Source organism: Anopheles arabiensis, chromosome X (genome assembly GCF_016920715.1).
Source record: "Anopheles arabiensis isolate DONGOLA chromosome X, AaraD3, whole genome shotgun sequence".
Lineage (NCBI taxonomy): Eukaryota > Metazoa > Arthropoda > Insecta > Diptera > Culicidae > Anopheles > Anopheles arabiensis.
In genome coordinates this window covers 20960881-20977823 of record NC_053519.1, presented here as the reverse complement: position 1 = coordinate 20977823, position 16943 = coordinate 20960881, and the positions used below count along the sequence as shown (strand labels likewise).

Sequence of the window (16943 nt, the reverse complement as noted above, 5' to 3'; positions counted from 1 at the left end):
CAGTGACCTTCGAATATAAAACAAAATTAATGGTTCGTTTGTATTCCCCGACTGAAATATGTGTCTCTCAAAACGTACAAAATGTTTGTTGCGTTCAAAAATCTTTCTTTCCTCTGAGACCCCTGTAAAAACGGTGTATAGTGGCGCCACTTGGATTTCCAACGCTTAAAATCATGTTTTACTAGTAAATTGATAATTTGAAACAATATTTGATGTGATATATCTCGTAAATAGTACAAATATGAATTATAACCGCTGTTTGTTCGAGGCCACCCCATAATGCATTGTGCTTATACAGCGCACCTCTTTAAATTTCGTGATAATGAAGCAACGGATCCAGAAAGAGAGCTGCAGTTCCATGTTCCGACCTTAAAATCGTAAGTCCTTTTTCCATGCGAGGGTCTGAATCGATTGGTCAGATATGATTTTGCTATTTGTTGTCCATTCGCTGCTTTGATGTTTCCATGGCGGTGTCTCGCAAGCCCTCTCCTCTAAACTCCAGTCTCGTCGTAGAGCCTACGCTCGCTGGCTGTATAGAGTGCCACAGCGAGGCAAGTCGAGAAAAGCCTTATTGGAAATGACTTACGCTAAAGCCGCTCCTAACATAGAAAACAGTCACTCCCAAGTCATAGAGAGTAATCTTCTACCCCCATCTCCATTTAGCCATGCTACCCATCCGGATAAGGGGTTCAGAGACATGTTACCGTTCTGTACCATTTACAGGGTTTCACACGATTAAAAAAAATCGTTGGTTACCATTTTGTTTTGAGCTCGTCTGACGATGTATACATAAAATGCTATAGATTTTTGGTTTGTTCCCATAATTTATTGGTATCGTCTGATTGGATGTCAATACAATTGAATTAAAATTCGTGGGAAAACGCCAAAAATAAATGGGATGCAACCAAATAATAATCTTGTAAACCCTGTAAGAAACATTAATTTTTAAACTCTTTACAGGCTTGCGGTAATGAAAAATTGTTTCAATAAAAAGAATAATAATAAGAGCAGGAAGAACAAGAAAAAAACGAAAAAGAATATTTCTCGAAAGAATTCAAAAACAATTTGAAACACAAATTCTTTTTTCATTTTTTTAATACAGGTGTCCCCCGAGATACGACTGTACTTCGAACCGAAATAATGTCCCAAAATAAAGCGTTAGGCGAAAAAGTTGTATGTCGAATATCTGTCAATGTTGAGATAATAACCGAAGTTGAAAAGGCGAAATCTATGATATCGTGATTTTCATTTGAAACAATGTTTGATAATGTATTAATTTTACACCAAAGTTCGTTTACGCGATTTAGATATTGAATATTGGGTAGTTGTAGAATCTTTGGAAATGTGTGTGTAACGGTTATCAGCACAGAAATTCAAAAAAAAAACATAAATTTCTCAATTCAATTCTCATTGACAACTTTTCACTGTCAAATTCAAAATCGTCGTAGCGGGGACGCCTGTATGTGAAATATTGACATAGTAAACACTGTGACATTCGACCAGAGCATTGACTCCGTTCACCGAAGTTCGTTCACCGAAATTCGTTCGCCGCGACATTATGTGACCAGATTCATGTGATGTATGCTCATTTTGAAGAGAGCGCAGAACGGATTTCGGCGAACGAAGTTCATTCTCTGGCGGACTGTGAGGATAAAAATGAATGCACACATGCTATAAAAGATAAATTTGTATTTTTTAAATGTATTTATGGATATATTTTGAGTGTATACTTGTTTGTGTTTTGTTTTACAAGGATTGATAAATCTTCTTAGACACTCAAACATACCGTCTTCTTCTCCGAATTCTGTTATTATAACAGGGAAATCGTTAATCTGTTTGAATAGTGATTTGAAGCGATACTAAAAGGAAAAAAAATATAGAAAATGAGGTAATAAATGATAAACTATTTTTTGAAGCAGTTGAATGTCCATATGAGTGACCATTAATTCCATCTGGTCCATCTACTCCAGTGCGTATTGTCGGTATCACAAATGGATTGCGAGTAACAATGTCAATAGAAGGGAATTGCTTGTTTAAATGCACATTCACTCCCATGTATCCTCCACTGGTACCAACTCCGTTAACACTGTTGGAATGATCAATAGGACTTCGTGGTGTAACAAACTTTATGGTTCCTACTTTTCCTTGAACATTCGATTGTTTATTGCTATTAATTGATGAATCCGACACATCGTTCAGATCCTCTGTAGATCCATATTGTTGTTCTTCGTCATCTGGAGGAAAAGATACCTTTAATTTCCCTTGCTTGTAACTGTCTTTAGTAACTTCATTATTACTGAATTTCGTTGTATAAATTTTGCGATTGCGCCCAGGAATTTCTGAAATGAAGGGCAGAGGTATTATCATGAAAAAAATCAGAATTATAGTTTTATTACCGTAGAGTCGAATGCTACTATCTACTTCTCCAAGAGAATTTTTAGCAATGCACCGATAAGAGCCCACGTCTTCCTTTTGAAACGAACGCACTGTCAATGACATTTTAGCTTCATATAATGATTTAGTAACATCTTGCACTTGATATTTAGGCGAGGACACGAGCATTTCACCTATAAAGTAAAAACAAAACAGATATTATCAAGCAGGAATTATACATCATAATAATTATAACGTAATAATTAAACTAAAATTAAAGGCAACAACAATTCTTCACATACCAGTATCTTTAACCCAATAGTTTATTGACTTAGGCGATGCTTCTATTTGACATTCTATCGTCACGTCTGTTCCTAGTGGAGCTCCAACAAGTTGGTTAGGTACTTGTATTACAGGATGAACTAAAATGGCATAAAAATATTCACCGTAAGAATTAATCAATTGCCTTGAAATATGTACCAATAGATCGTATCATGCGCCCAGACATGTTAAGATACAGGGTTTCCCACGATTTATTGGTCAGTTCCCATGATTTTTTGGTGCGTTCCCACGATTTTTTGGTCGTATCCCATAGATTTTTGGTTCGTTCCCATAATTTATTGGTATTTTCCGATTGGATATCAATACAATTGCACCAACAAATTCTGGGAAACGACCAAAAAACCGTGGGAACGCACCAAACAAACATGGGAACCCACCAAAAATTGATGGGAACCAACCAATAAATCGTGGGAAACCCTGTAATTTCACGGCGTGAAGCGTGAAAAATTATCAAAAATCAATATGGTTGAAACATTTCACGCCTAAACGTTTTCACTTGACATATACTGCATCTTATATGGTGCGTGGACATTCGACGAAATAGCAAAATTTTCATTCGCTCACATATGCTGTGACAACCCCGCTAAACATTGCGAGGGTTTCGAACAGTATCTTTTACCAGATTTTGATTTAAATTTTTGTGAATCTTCATTATTTTACAACAAAATAAGCTTTCTTCACCGTTCTTTGCCTAACTGATCACTAATTGGATTTTATTTAATTAAAAATAAAGACTGTGAAATAAAGAAGTCTGATTTTACTGAAGGTTTTATTACAACTAACTAATCCGTTATGCGTTCGTATGCTACTGTGATCTACATATACGTTTGACAATTACACGATTGCTAGATAACAACACCTCCTCTCAATCGCTAACTCCAATCTTGCTTCTGAGATATTCAAATAGGTTTGCATCCAAAGCTTTCGTTAATACGAGGGCTGACAATAAAGTAAGGTCTCCAATTTTTTTTTTTTTTCATAGAAAATGACATTTATTTACAAAAAGCGATAAACCGTTGGAAAGGCCAAGGTCTTGGCTACTTTTCTATATAATAGCCATTTTTTTCAACACCTTGCGCATCCGCACGATGAACTTGTCTATGCCGGCAGAATACCACTCTCCGTCCGCCTCACGCAGCCAGGTGTTGGCCGCTTCATGTGGTCTTCGGTCAGCTGTTTTGGCACCCACTGGGCAGAAACTTTGTGATACTGCAAGTTGTTCACAAGGATATGACGGATTGTTTCGCTGCTACACACTCCTCCAAGCTTCTCTTCCAAGTCCCTAATTGTCGCACGGCGGTTTTTGAGCATTTCTGACTCCACTGCTTGAACAATCGCATCCGAGACCGACGGTCGGCCACTTCTCTCCTCGTCGTGAACATTAGTGCGCCCGGAATTGAACTCGAAAAATAGGAACTTTTTTTTTGACAGAAAAACATAGTTCTTGTCGGAAATATTTGGTAGCCCTGAAAAGGACTGTTTAAGTGGTTGTTGGGAGGTGGTGTTGCGGTGTTCCACAAAGAGGAAACATATTCTAACGGTCAATGTGTTGACCGTTATTCGCTATCACTTCCTCACAGCGTAGGGCCATATCGCCGATGAGGTTACGGCATTCGCTTCTGTCTATGCGTTTCCACATAGCCTTGCAGCGTCTCCATAGCGAATCGGCAGAATGTGCATGCTTGTTCTTAAGCTGACGCTTGAGAGTTGACCACAGATTCTCAATCGGGTTCAGGTCTGGACTCAACGCAGGCCACGGTAGAACTTGCACATCCTCGTTTGCCAAAAAACATTTAACTAATCGCGATGTATGCTTTGAGTCGTTATCGTGCTGAAAGATGTAATGCTCTTCGTCTCCGAATTGTTGTCGGGCGTGTGGCAACATCTTACGACGTAGTATGTTTCTATACCCTTCCGAGTTCAGTGTCCCTTTGATACGGAACAAAGGACCCGGGCCGTGCCAGGAGAAGCAACCACACCATTACGTGGCCGCCTCCGTGCTTTAGGGTTTTTTGTAGTATTTTTCGGACGATACGCCTGTTTAGGAAGGCGCAAGACGTATTTAGTGCCGTCCGAACCATCCAGATTGATTCTGGACTCATCCGAAAAAATTATTTTGCTCCACCAAAAGATGGATGCAGCTAAATGCTCTTCGGCAAACCTAATGCGCGCTTCTACGTGATGCGGCATTAGCTTACGAACCTTTCGTGGTTTCCGGGCACAGAACCCACCGGCGTGTAAACGGCGAGACACCGTTTTCGCCGAAACTTGCAATCTAAGCTCCTGCTTAATACGATTGCAAGTTTTGAAAGGGTCCGCCCTGATTATCTCAACCATCTGCGCGTCAACGTCAGCCGTTGTTTTTCGCGGACGACCTGTGGATTTACCCGTAGCCTCGCTACGAATGGCGTTGTCCACAAACGTCCGCGAACGGCCGAACGCCTTGCAGATGGTTTTGATAGGCACGTTCTCACGATACAAACCCTGAATATGTTTCCGCTCCACTGGAGTGCAGTGCTTTCTGCGACCCATGATGAACTTGTGGAATTTTCAAATCGCAAACTTTCACCTTTACGACTGAATAAAGAATGAAGCGCAACACGGTTTGGATCTCTTTTTATACTACCGAAAAACGCTGCCATTACTCAAAACTCAGATAAGTAGCGCACCACAAATGCGAGTATAAAAGGCAGCGATTGCAAATTCAGTACGCCTCGAACGTTAGGCGAAAGAACTCCGCAGGAGCCAAAGCCTCTCTAAACCATACTAACAACAACATACGCCTCGATCTGTTGGCGATAAGAGGCCAACGAACTCCGCAGGAGCCAAAGCCTCTCTAAACCATACTAACAACAACAACAACTGTTGGCGATGACACACCTATTGCACGCAAAAAAACACACAACAATTTTTTTTCCTATCTTTTTGTCCACCGGTGTATCTCATGATACGCTTAAGAGTTTGTCAATGATCTTCTGTTGGTGATTGTTGAAATCGTCCCATGTAAGCTACGGGATAGCACAAATCAGGTCACACACATAGTATTTGATACATCAAACTGCCTAGGGACTCTCGATATGGCTGTGCAGTATGATTTCCTTTTCGACTCAACTGAAGTCCTTTCTCCATCGGGGTTTTCGCTGGATTACATTCCAACATTCCAAATGTTTCTAAATTTTGGACTCCCATTTGGTGTACGTGCAAGTCACGATGGACGGCAACAGCTAGTACTACTCTCACTGTCAACAGCCTAGCAACGGGTGCAAACGTGTCTTAAAAGTCAATCAATAAAAGGCCGTTGTGGAAACCCTTTGACTACAAGTCGTGCCTTATACCATACCTGTTGTCCGGTTTCATCCTCCTTCAGTCGGAACACCCACTTTGTTTTTAGCGGTTTTACACCGGCTGGACACACTTGTGGTAGGTTCGGCGCGCACTTTGCTTACCAGAACCGTGTGCGGTAAGTCGATGCGCGGAATGTGGAGGAATAGTGCAGAACGAGGCGAGAACGTACCGTAGTTGGTTTAATTGCGAATGAATTGTATCATTCGTTCACTAAACACGAGTGATCTACGTGTATGAAACTAGTGAACTGTCTCACTGTTTCGAATAAGCTTTATTTATAACGCATTCTTAAACAGTGATGACACAATGTCTTTTTACACTTATTTTATGTTTACGACTAATATTGACCTACTTTCATTATGTGGTTGGTAACCTTCCAGGTTTGACGTTTGTTTATCAAAATATAAAGTCAATGTCCGGGTGTTTGTTTGTCACTTGGTGTTATTGTTGCGCAATCGTTTTGCACCGGTTCTGAGTTACGAGGTGCGTTTCATATTACCGTCGCGTTATGTTGTTATAAATTGTCGGTTCGCGCTTCTTGTCCTACGGTTTGTGTGTGCTAAGCATTTATTGCATGGTAAGTTTTCTGTCTGACCTAATTCGATTGTTGGTTAATTTGGATGTGCTTTTAGTTAAATGGTTTCGGTAAGCAACAATTATGTTAAGGTGGCTTTTTGAGTTGGTTCAACTCTTAATTGTAATTCTGTCAAAGTATTTTTAAGTTGTGTTTGAACTACTGTTAGCAGTAAATCTGCTACTCACTGTCAGCTTCCAAACATAGTTGACCTTCATGGAGTTTAGTTCGTCTTGTACCGCTTGGTACCATCGGTCACGATCCTAACGAGCATTAATGTCGTTATATATTTCTGGAACGTCTGAAGAGAACGGAGGGCCAACAGCACAAGCACTAAATCCGATAATATAGTCAAGGAACTTACCGGGAAATCGACGTTCCCGTTCGCTACGCCTCCTAAACTGTTTGCCACAAGTCGGAAGACAAGTCAAGATCTAGATGCGAAGGGAGCGCGGTATCTTCTGCTTCCGCTGCTTCTTCATCATCATTACACGATTGGACACCATCGAAGTCATGTGATTCAGTTGAAGAGTTTTCCCCATATTGTTCGACAGGATCTTCTTCTTCCGGATGTACATTAACGGCATCCTCGATCACTTCTTCCTCGATTACTTCTTCCCCTTCTTGCTCGTAGGTAAGCGGTACAATTAATTTTCCGCTATTTTGTGTATCATTCGTCCATGGAAAATATGTTTCGTTAAACTTCACATCACGATCAATAACGATTTGTTTAGGATCTGTCGACTTTTTGCATCAAGCTTATTTCTTTGTTGATTCGGCACCTATGCAAATGCTTGACATCCAAAGACACGTGCCTTTTCCAGACTTGGCTTTCTTCCATACCGTAGTTCAGCAAGCGTATCGTTCTTTGATATCACAGACGTTGGACTTCGATTTAAGATGAACACAGCTGCTAGCACAGCTTCACTCCACTATGACTTGGGCGCATTTGATCCAATCAACATAGTACGAACCTTTTCGATAAGAGTTCGGTTGAACCGTTCCGCGGCCCCGTTCTGTTGCGATGAGTAGGCTACTGTTGGCTCCACTTGAATTCCCATCGCCTTGTAGTATTTCTGTTGATTATTCGAAAAATACTCACGTCCCTGGTCTACAGTGAGTTTAGAAATTTTCGTACCAAACATCGCAGTCGCCATTGCTGAAAACTCTTTGAATTTTTCAAAGACCTCCGATTTTTTACGAAGCAAATACACCACAGCAAAATGGGACTGATCGTCTATGAACGAGACGAAGTAGCGATGACCTTCCCACGATGGCGTGTCGATCGGTCCACATACGTCAGAGTGGATACGCTTCAACGGTCGGGTTGCTCAGTCTCTGGCATAATTGAATGGCTCTCGACAGTGTCTACCCAAGACGCACACGTCACAGAACTTGAGCTTTTCCGGTTTGAAGCCCATGCTGAGGACAAGGTCTTCACGGATCATAGTAGACATTGCACCTTCACTGATGTGACCGAGACGACGGTACCAAAGATCAGCGTACTCCACTACAGCCATACTTGCATTAGCCCGTTTAATTTTCAATTCAATAGCATACAAATTTCCTCGCTGTTTTCCGGTTGCAATTATTTCGCCATTGATTTTCATTATCACATTCGTTTGTTGAAATATTACCTTCACACCAGCCTTCGTTAGCTTTTTCACAGACATGAGGTTTTCTCTTACAGTCACACATACAAAACGTTTTCTGGGCTCATCAGAACGCCATGGTTGCTCATTCCGTTTATAACGCCGCTTTCTTTTTTTGGCCACGAGAGATTCCCCATTCTTCGCTACATCGATGAAAACTGGCTGTTTCAAGTTTTCCACGGTTGTAAAAAACTTTTTCGAATTTACCATGTGGTCACTAGCTCCTGCATCTAGCAGAAATTGAAGCTGATCACCGGTTTTTACCCTACGTCCGATTCCATCCTTCATGAACACAACTTGTCTTGATTCACTGGCAACATTGGCTTTCGTTTTCATTCGGCAGTCCTTTTTTTATGCCCTTTCTTTCTACAGTTGTGATATTTTCCGTTGAATTTTTCAAAACCGTTTCTATTTCGATTTTTTCCAGCGCATGCAGTAGGCTGCTCCTCAGAATTTTCGATTCTATCCAAGCGCTTGCATTCATCACCTAGCAACCGGGTCTTCATTAACTCATACTGAATTGTGATTCTGGAAGGTTTTCTAATGCCGTCATCTCCGGACTCCGGAAGCGTTAACTCAAACCCGAACAGACGTCACTTTCTTCAAGCTTTCTTCAAGTTCGGCCACTCGAAGCTGCCGAAGCAGATCCTCAAATTGTTGAAGGTGGGCGCGTAACGATGTCCCTTCCTTCAACTTCAGACGAGCAATCTGGTTCCTTAAGACCATTTGCCTTCCCGAGCATTTCTTGGTGAATGTAATCTCTAGTGCTTCCCACATTTCCTTCGTAGTACATTTTTCTCGAATACATCCCAAGTATTTGTCAGAAATGAAGCTCACCAGTAGAGACATTGCCTTCACGTCCATTTCCTCGAACTTGGCCACTTCACTGGCCACTGCACAGTGGGCAACGGCCATACAAACGCCGGGATGAAAATCAATTCCTTGTGCTATAGCAATTTTTCTTCATTCAATACAATTGCTCTTACTATACAGGGTAGTCCTAAACTAAAATCGTCAAGACAGCGAATAAAACTTAATAATTAGCGCCCTCATTATTGCATTATTTTGTATCAGTTAACAGCATCAATAATAATTGTTAGGAATTAAAACGAAGTCGGAAGAAGCTTCGGACTGAAAACGAATTTTTAAAGTATTACGCGCTAAAAAAGTTTTGGTTTTCATGTTTTTTTTATTATTTTATTTTACTTATTTTTTTTTTTATTAGTTGCTCGGCCACGTTGGGGTACAGCAATAGTGCTTACTGACTATAGTATACAATTATTCACGAAGGAGTTGGAAGGAGTTTATGGTACGGAAAAGGAGCGAAGGCGGGATCGGTAGACAGGATAGGATAAGTTAAAATCGAACAGATCTGAAGTACTATTAAAAGACGACATAGCTCTTACAAAAGGCTCATTGCGAGCAAAACGTCGTACACGTTTAGGTAAAGGTAAATGGAGACGAAAATGTTAACAACCAAATGTAGGAAAAATGTTGATTTTTCCTATACAGGGTTTCTCACAATTTATTGGTCAGTTCCCATGATTTTTTGGTGCGTTTCCAAGATTTTTTGGTCGCATCCCATAGACTTTTGGTTCGATCCCATAATTTATTGGTATTGTCCGATTGGATATCAATACAGTTAGACCAAAAAAATTCTGGGATACGAACAAAAAATCGTGGGAACGCACCAAAATAAATATGGCAATCCATCAAAAATTAATGGGAACCAACCAATAAATCGTGGATAACCCTGTAATATACGACTCACGAGTGAAATCGAGTCGAATCATAAAAAAATCACTCTCCAAAATGAAAATATCCAAAAATTCCTCAGTGATGTTTGGTTTTCAATCATTTATGAACTTTAAAAACAAGTGTTTGCAAAATATTCAGACAAAATCTCAGCATCATACACTAAAATATGATGGTTTATGTTTGGTCGAAAAATAGGTCAAATTTGGGACAAAAAACACAAAGTTTACACTTTGACGGTCTATATCTCAGTAAGTTTAAGATAAAAACATGAAATATTTTGGTTTCAACTAAGTTTATGTATTTATTTTAAGAAAATGATTATGTTGTTAACCTGCGATGAAGTTGGTTTTTCGATTTTTATACAGGCGTTTGCCCAATGGGCACCGATGGAACGTCCTTTAACACTGCGTCCCATACTTCGACGCTTTCAAAAACACTTCGTTCCTAAACTACCAGATGTCGTAGCCTGTTCTGGAAAACTGCGGTGTTTGAAATTAAATTTACTTCACACTTTATGAATTTGATCGCGCCAGTTTATCGACGGATAAAAACATTTATTGTCGTTTATTTATACTTAATTCCACAACTTCACAATTCCGCTTCGTTCGTTTTTGCGTTCTTGCTTTCTTAGCGTCTTTCCTCGGTCTCATCCTTCCTCGCTCTCTTCTGTCAATTCTCTGTAGTTCATATTCACGGCAAGGTTGGATCGTTGCAAGGTTGGATCGTTTTCAAAATTACCGTTAACACGACATTCGTGTTTTGACGTTCGTTACATGCGGTATTCCGTGAACCGTCACTTCTTTGTGCATGTCGCCCATAGCCTAAAGGCGTGTGTCCTTACTGGAGGTTTTATTACAACTAACTAATCTGTTATGCGTTCATAGACAAAAGTAATCTGCATATACCTTTGACAATGACACGATTGCTAGATTACAAAAAAATACGAATACGCAAATTTTTAGAAACCTATAAAGTAGTTTAACAAAAGCTAAACTTATTGATTGCTAAGAGCTTAAATTATAAATGCATCAACTATGGGCGAAAAAACCTGTTTACCCTCACAAGCTGCTTAATTGCGAGGGCACTGGAGCTATGAAGTTGAATAGAGTCCCGCTGTGCAATGCGACGGAAGAAATCATGGCGTTCGGAGAATTTTATCATGCCATCTTTTTCCCTCCAACGGCAAATTTGTCACGCAGCTCGTCGAGCTGCCCGTCCCTGGCTCCGCCTCATACCCCTCGCCTGAGCGCGCTGCCGAAGGTTTGGATGTGTTGGTGCATCAGACGGCCAATCGCTGTCAGCTATCGTCCGTGCTTTTTCCCTCCATAGCGCTATCTCTTTCTCGCGTGTGGTCAATGCTCGCGAGCTGTTGTGGCGCCAAAAATGCCGTTAACAAACATTGCGGCGCTGCATTTGAATTTTCACAAATCGAACCAAAAAAGCGCAATGATTTCAAACACTGCCATATAAATAAGCACACTAATGCAATACACTAAGGAATCGCTAGTTTACGCTGGAGGGTTTGCTGTGCAACGCGCAGAACCCTAATTCGCATTGACACGTTCAGCCCGACGCTGATTTTCAACAACTTTCCGTTCCACCAGCATCAAGAACGCAAGCTGATTGTGAAACCGGCATACTGGAAAGTCCACTGGCAGTCCCTGGGGCATGCAATCGTGCTGAACGTGTTAAGCAGTAAGCATAGCACTAAGATTTTGCTTTCGTCTGTTGTGGATTACATAGATATGCTAAGCATCCTGCGCATGGTTGTGAGTGTACGTGTGTATGCAAAACTGTCGCCAAATGTAATTTCTTCCGGAATGTTATGATCCATCGGTCAAAGAAAGGAAGGTGTGCATGATAGTGGAAGATTAGGGGAATCGGGGTCCCTAGGCGGAATGACGAGTTGAGGCGCCTCTAAATGGTAACTGATGACAGGGAGGAGGGGGTACTGACACACAGCTGTTGGGAAATAGAACAGTATACTTATATTGCAAGCGGGGGAGGGGGGGGGTGGCCATAGGACCCCTACGATCATCGGTCACAGGCCCTAAAATTGTTGTCGCCTTGGGGGGGGGGGGCCCTGTCTAGACTAGAGATCTTCGGTGACCGCCTAGTCCGCCTACCGTTAGATCCACCGCTGGTTCATAACGGGTTTTTTTTTACTGTGGATGTGCATCCTTCCCCCTACCTGCTGCGTATGCACCGGGCAGGAGACAGTGTGGCAGGATGCAGGTTGCACACTGGATAGCAGCGGGCCCGCGGCACCCGTAGTCGTAGCAAGGGATTAGCCACCGGCTCCGGCTACGTGGTACTCAAGTCCTGAAAAGGCCGGTATGATCGCGTAGGCCATAATGACAATAATAATAATAATAATAATAATAATAATAATAATAATAATAATAACAAGAAGAAGAAGAATAACTTAGCATAGCAGTCCACACTCAGGGAAGGACTGCCGGCAATCGGCGTCATGATAACGACTACAAACCAACAAGCCACCAGATTCTGGACGGACAGGTGCAGCACCATACGCGCACCGTAATAAACAAATCCAGCATCCTCTTTTGTATGGATTCAATTCAAAATGTTGTTTCCACTTGCGTCCGCTAGCTGAATTAGAAATAAATGTGCAACATATCACACGCACGTTTGCTTAGATCACGTGTTTTTTTAATACCCCCAACAGCAGAGCCGATCGCAAAGATGCCAATGGTTGTGTTGTCTCTCAGGTAGCGAGATCAAAAATGCATGGACTTTGTAGCCGCAGCGGAAGAAAATGTACACATCAGAATGAAATAGTTTTGGGGTTTCCAAACGCACGCACACCTACAAACACGCGCGCAAACTCACACACACACACACACACACACACACACACACACACACACACACACACACACACACACACACACACACACACACACACACACACACACACACACACACACACACACACACACACACGCACGCACGCGATAAGGCACCTACGAACGCGCACACGCGAGAACGCACCTACGAAAGCGCGCATGCAAGCACGCACTCCCCTTCCGCCATCATCAGCTATCATATAGCGCATCATCATCCAAATCATCATCTACGCGCTGTGTGTGTGCGTGTGTGTGACGAGACCCGAAAACTCGTGACAGATATCGGCACATTAAAAAAATATTTTATTGCCATTATACACTGTGCTACATGATGCTTAGAAGGTCCTTGAAGCATCAAACATGTTCAAATTAAAAAATATTAGATTAGTGTTAGACGTTCTCCTACGCTTGTTTTAAATAGGCTTCTTCATCCTCAACTGGCAGGGGCATCGAATGGTCTCATCAGCAGCGGCACGAAATAAAATAAACCATCAATACACCGATAACACTTTGAATCCCAATCCAGCTTCTCCCACAGCGTCTCAAGGTCACACACAAATTAATAAATGCTAACACCCACCAATAACAATACACAACCGCAATGCACATATATGAATCAACGAATACACCGCAACAGCCAATCAGCTGGCGGCGGAAGGCACGGGCAGAAGCGCAAGTAAGGCAAGGCAGGGTGAGGGAGGGAGAAGAAGCGGACGAGAAAATGGGCGCCAATAATTTTAAATTTTTTGACCGTTTTTTTTGCTCCGCCGCCATAAATAGTTCGTCCATTGCGCCAACAGATGGCGCTAACCCTGCTCGACCCAGCGCAGGAATCGCTGAAGTTCAGCGCGGGAGACCATCCAAAATCTGCGCTGGCCAGCGCAGAATTTGGTACATTTCCTGCGCAGGAAACTGCTCGAATTTGCGCAGCGGGTTGGTTCTTGCTCTCTAGCTACATTGAGCGAGAGTTTGAGAAGTTTTCGATCGCTTTGCGCAGCGTGGTGTGAATGTGTGCGTTCACTTTCAACGCGCGCTCAGTTTGGCTTTCTCGCAGTGGCTTGCTGGTGTCGGTGTCTCGCTCGCTCTAGTGCAACGAGTTATCTTCGTGCGATCCCTTTCTTGCTACCACACAAAATCGTCAGTACAGTTTAAGCATTCGCAATGTGAGGTCGCGCGCGTGTTAGCCTAAGTCCCGGGCGCTCGATGTAATTTGAAATGAAGTGTTGAAGTTTTATTTATTTCAATTCACATTATTGCGGCTTCGGTCGTATTTTGAAGTGGTAAGTGTTGGTGTGTGCATTGAAATAAAGCAGCGTTAATCTTTCTGTTGTGGATGATAGGCGACCCCTGTTCTCACCGCGACAGTCGTCCTGTCGATGGTGGAGTCCCAGGATGCCAGTGTGCGCACGCTTTATTACGTTGCTTTATTTCAATGCTTTTTTACAGTATTCAACATAAACAACTGGATACAGGTCCGGAAAACGCGCTAATAATTCATCTTCTTAATAAATCGGTTCGGAGCCTTCCGTAAGCGACCCGGAGTCGTTCGGGTCGACCCGAAAGGTACAAGTAGGTTCAATAGGTGCAATAACTTCGATCCGGGTCGACCCGAATTCGCTACACTCGCGGGTCGGAATGAACCAACCTTGGCCCGACTCGACCCGAACTCGTTGCATCAACGGGTCGGAGTCGCTTATGCTTTCTCGCACCTACCCATCAGTCGGGTCGACCCGAACTCATTGCACCCGCGAGTCGGATTTGATACCAACTCCCACATGGCACGCCCATAGGTCGGAATCGATTCCGACTGGCTCGCACCCGACTCCGGGTCGGGTCGTGAAATGAATCGTATGACCCATCACTAGTCGAGACCTATCGTGGAAGCCGCTGAATCGTGAAAGGTTTTAAAATCCCCTAACTGCACTAGGCGTATTTCTCATGCGTCTGTGATTATTTACGAAGCAATCAAGCGTTTCAAAAATATCACCGAAACTTCTCCATTCTAATTACGACGAAACCCCTGATATATACAGTGTAGTTCTAGCCAGCTCAACATCGGAAGCGAACAATTCAATGCCGTAAAATACATTTCAATAATAACAATGGAAATTCGATTGATCTGTTATTGGTTGCTCGATATACGCTCAACATTCATTTGACAATGTTGAATAGCAAGTTTACGGATTAGAAATGGAGCTTACATTGTTGAGCTTGCTAGAGGGGCACTGTATAAGTTGTTGCAGCAATAAAGAGAAACTATGCTTTGAGATGATTTTAATTTTTTTTATTTTTTTTTGTGCTTCGGATTGCGCAATCTTTTTTACATCCAACGAAAAATGTATGATAACCCAAGCGAAACCTTGTATATAAGATAGTATCGAATAAAAAAACTTACAGTGTATGCTCAACGAAATCCGCTTTGATACTGAAGGAGGTACTCCATTGGATGCGATGCATAAATACGAACCCATCTCGCTTCGTGAAATTTTTGTCAGTTTCAGAACTTCCCCGCGGTATGATGGTACTGGAAATTGTAAAAAGATGTTAAAGATATTTGATAACCTGTCCTAAATAAAAAATTTCAATTATTTTATTTTGATACATAACACAAAGTTTTATCATAAATCAAGAAAAAAAAAATCTTAAATGAAGTGAAAAATGAACGCAACATTGAACAAAGCTTTTTGATGAAACTTTGAGCCTTTTGACTGCACATTCAGCGAAAAATCTCTTTTCTCTAATTTTTCTCTAATTTTTCCCCCTTCTCCAACCTTTAGAATGTTCGACCGTCAATCTCACAGCCTCAATGCTTTCCCACACCCGAACGCTTCCACAAAGTTATGCTTAATGCTTAACACGTTCAGTTCGATGGCAGGCCCCAGGAACTGCCAGTAAACTTTCCAATATGCCGGTTTCACAATCAGCTTGCGTTCTAGATACCGGCGGAAAGAAAAGTTGATGAAAATCAGCGCCGGACTGAATGTGTTAATGCAAATTAGGGTTCAGCGCGTTGCACAGCAAACTCTCTATCGTGCGCTAGCGATTCCGTAGTCATTTTTACATTGCAGCAATTGAACTTATTGCGCTTTTTTGGTTTGATTTGTGAAAATGCAACTTCATCGCCGCAATGTTTGTTAACGGTTTTTTTGAGCGCCACAGCAACTCATGAGCATTTACCACACGCGAGAAAGAGATAGCGCTATGGTGGGAAAAAGCACGGACGACGGCTGACAGCGATTGGCCGTCTGACGCACCAACACATCCAAACGGATGAGGCGAGGGGTATGAGGTGGAGCCAGGGACGGGTAGCTCGACGAGCTGCTCGACAAATTTGCCGTTGGAGAGAAAAGGAAGGCATGATAAAATTTTCCGAACGCCATGATTTCTTCCGTCGCTTTACGCAGCGGGTTTCCTGCGAAGGAAACTGCTCGAATTTGCGCAGCGGGCTTCTGCTAGACTTTCAATACCGTTTGAACCGTACTGAGGGAACGAAAAGCACATGGTTTACTGAACACGAAACACGCACACCATTTGCCATCGAACAAAGTCGTATTTTTTTTTTTTTTTTTTTTTTTTTATTTTATTAATTGCTCGGCCACGTTGGGTTACAGCAATAGTGCTTACTGACTATAGTATACAATTATTCACGAAGGAGTTGGAAGGAGTTTATGGTACGGAAAAGGAGCGAAGACGGGATCGGTAGACAGGATAGGATATGTTGAAATCGAACAGATCAGAAGTACTATTAAAAGACGACATAGCTCTTACAAAAGGCTCATTGCGAGCAAAACGTGTACGACATATAGGTAACTGGAGACGAAAACGATAACGTAAGGTGCGACAAGGTGCATACAAATGTAAGCGCGACAGAAGTGAAGGAGTATCAATCGTATTGAGCAATATGCCAGCGACGAAAGAAGCCTGAGCGACCGAGAGGCGGTGCTCCAACTTGGCAAGGCCTAATAGAGTGCATCTATCGTCATACGAAGGAAGCGGAATAGAGTGATGACCCAGCGACCTACGAAATAC

General features: G+C 42.2%; 1 protein-coding gene across 5 annotated transcripts in view; it reads right to left on the bottom strand.

Annotated features, from left to right (window-relative positions):
- Positions 1–1685: 1685 nt before the first annotated feature.
- The window catches only part of LOC120905829 (lachesin), a 205043-nt gene continuing 189785 nt past the window's right edge, over positions 1686–16943 (bottom strand). For 4 of the 5 annotated variants that reach the window (XM_040317039.1, XM_040317042.1, XM_040317041.1 and 1 more), the window contains exons 7-10: positions 15310–15438; positions 2676–2795; positions 2397–2567; positions 1686–2339 (exon numbers count right to left, since the gene is read on the bottom strand). In XM_040317039.1, coding sequence (XP_040172973.1) covers positions 1828–2339; positions 2397–2567; positions 2676–2795; positions 15310–15438 — 932 coding nt within the window. In that variant the 3' untranslated portion in view covers positions 1686–1827. The remainder of the gene's footprint in view (positions 2340–2396; positions 2568–2675; positions 2796–15309; positions 15439–16943) is intronic. The other variant, XM_040317043.1, reaches the window with a different exon arrangement.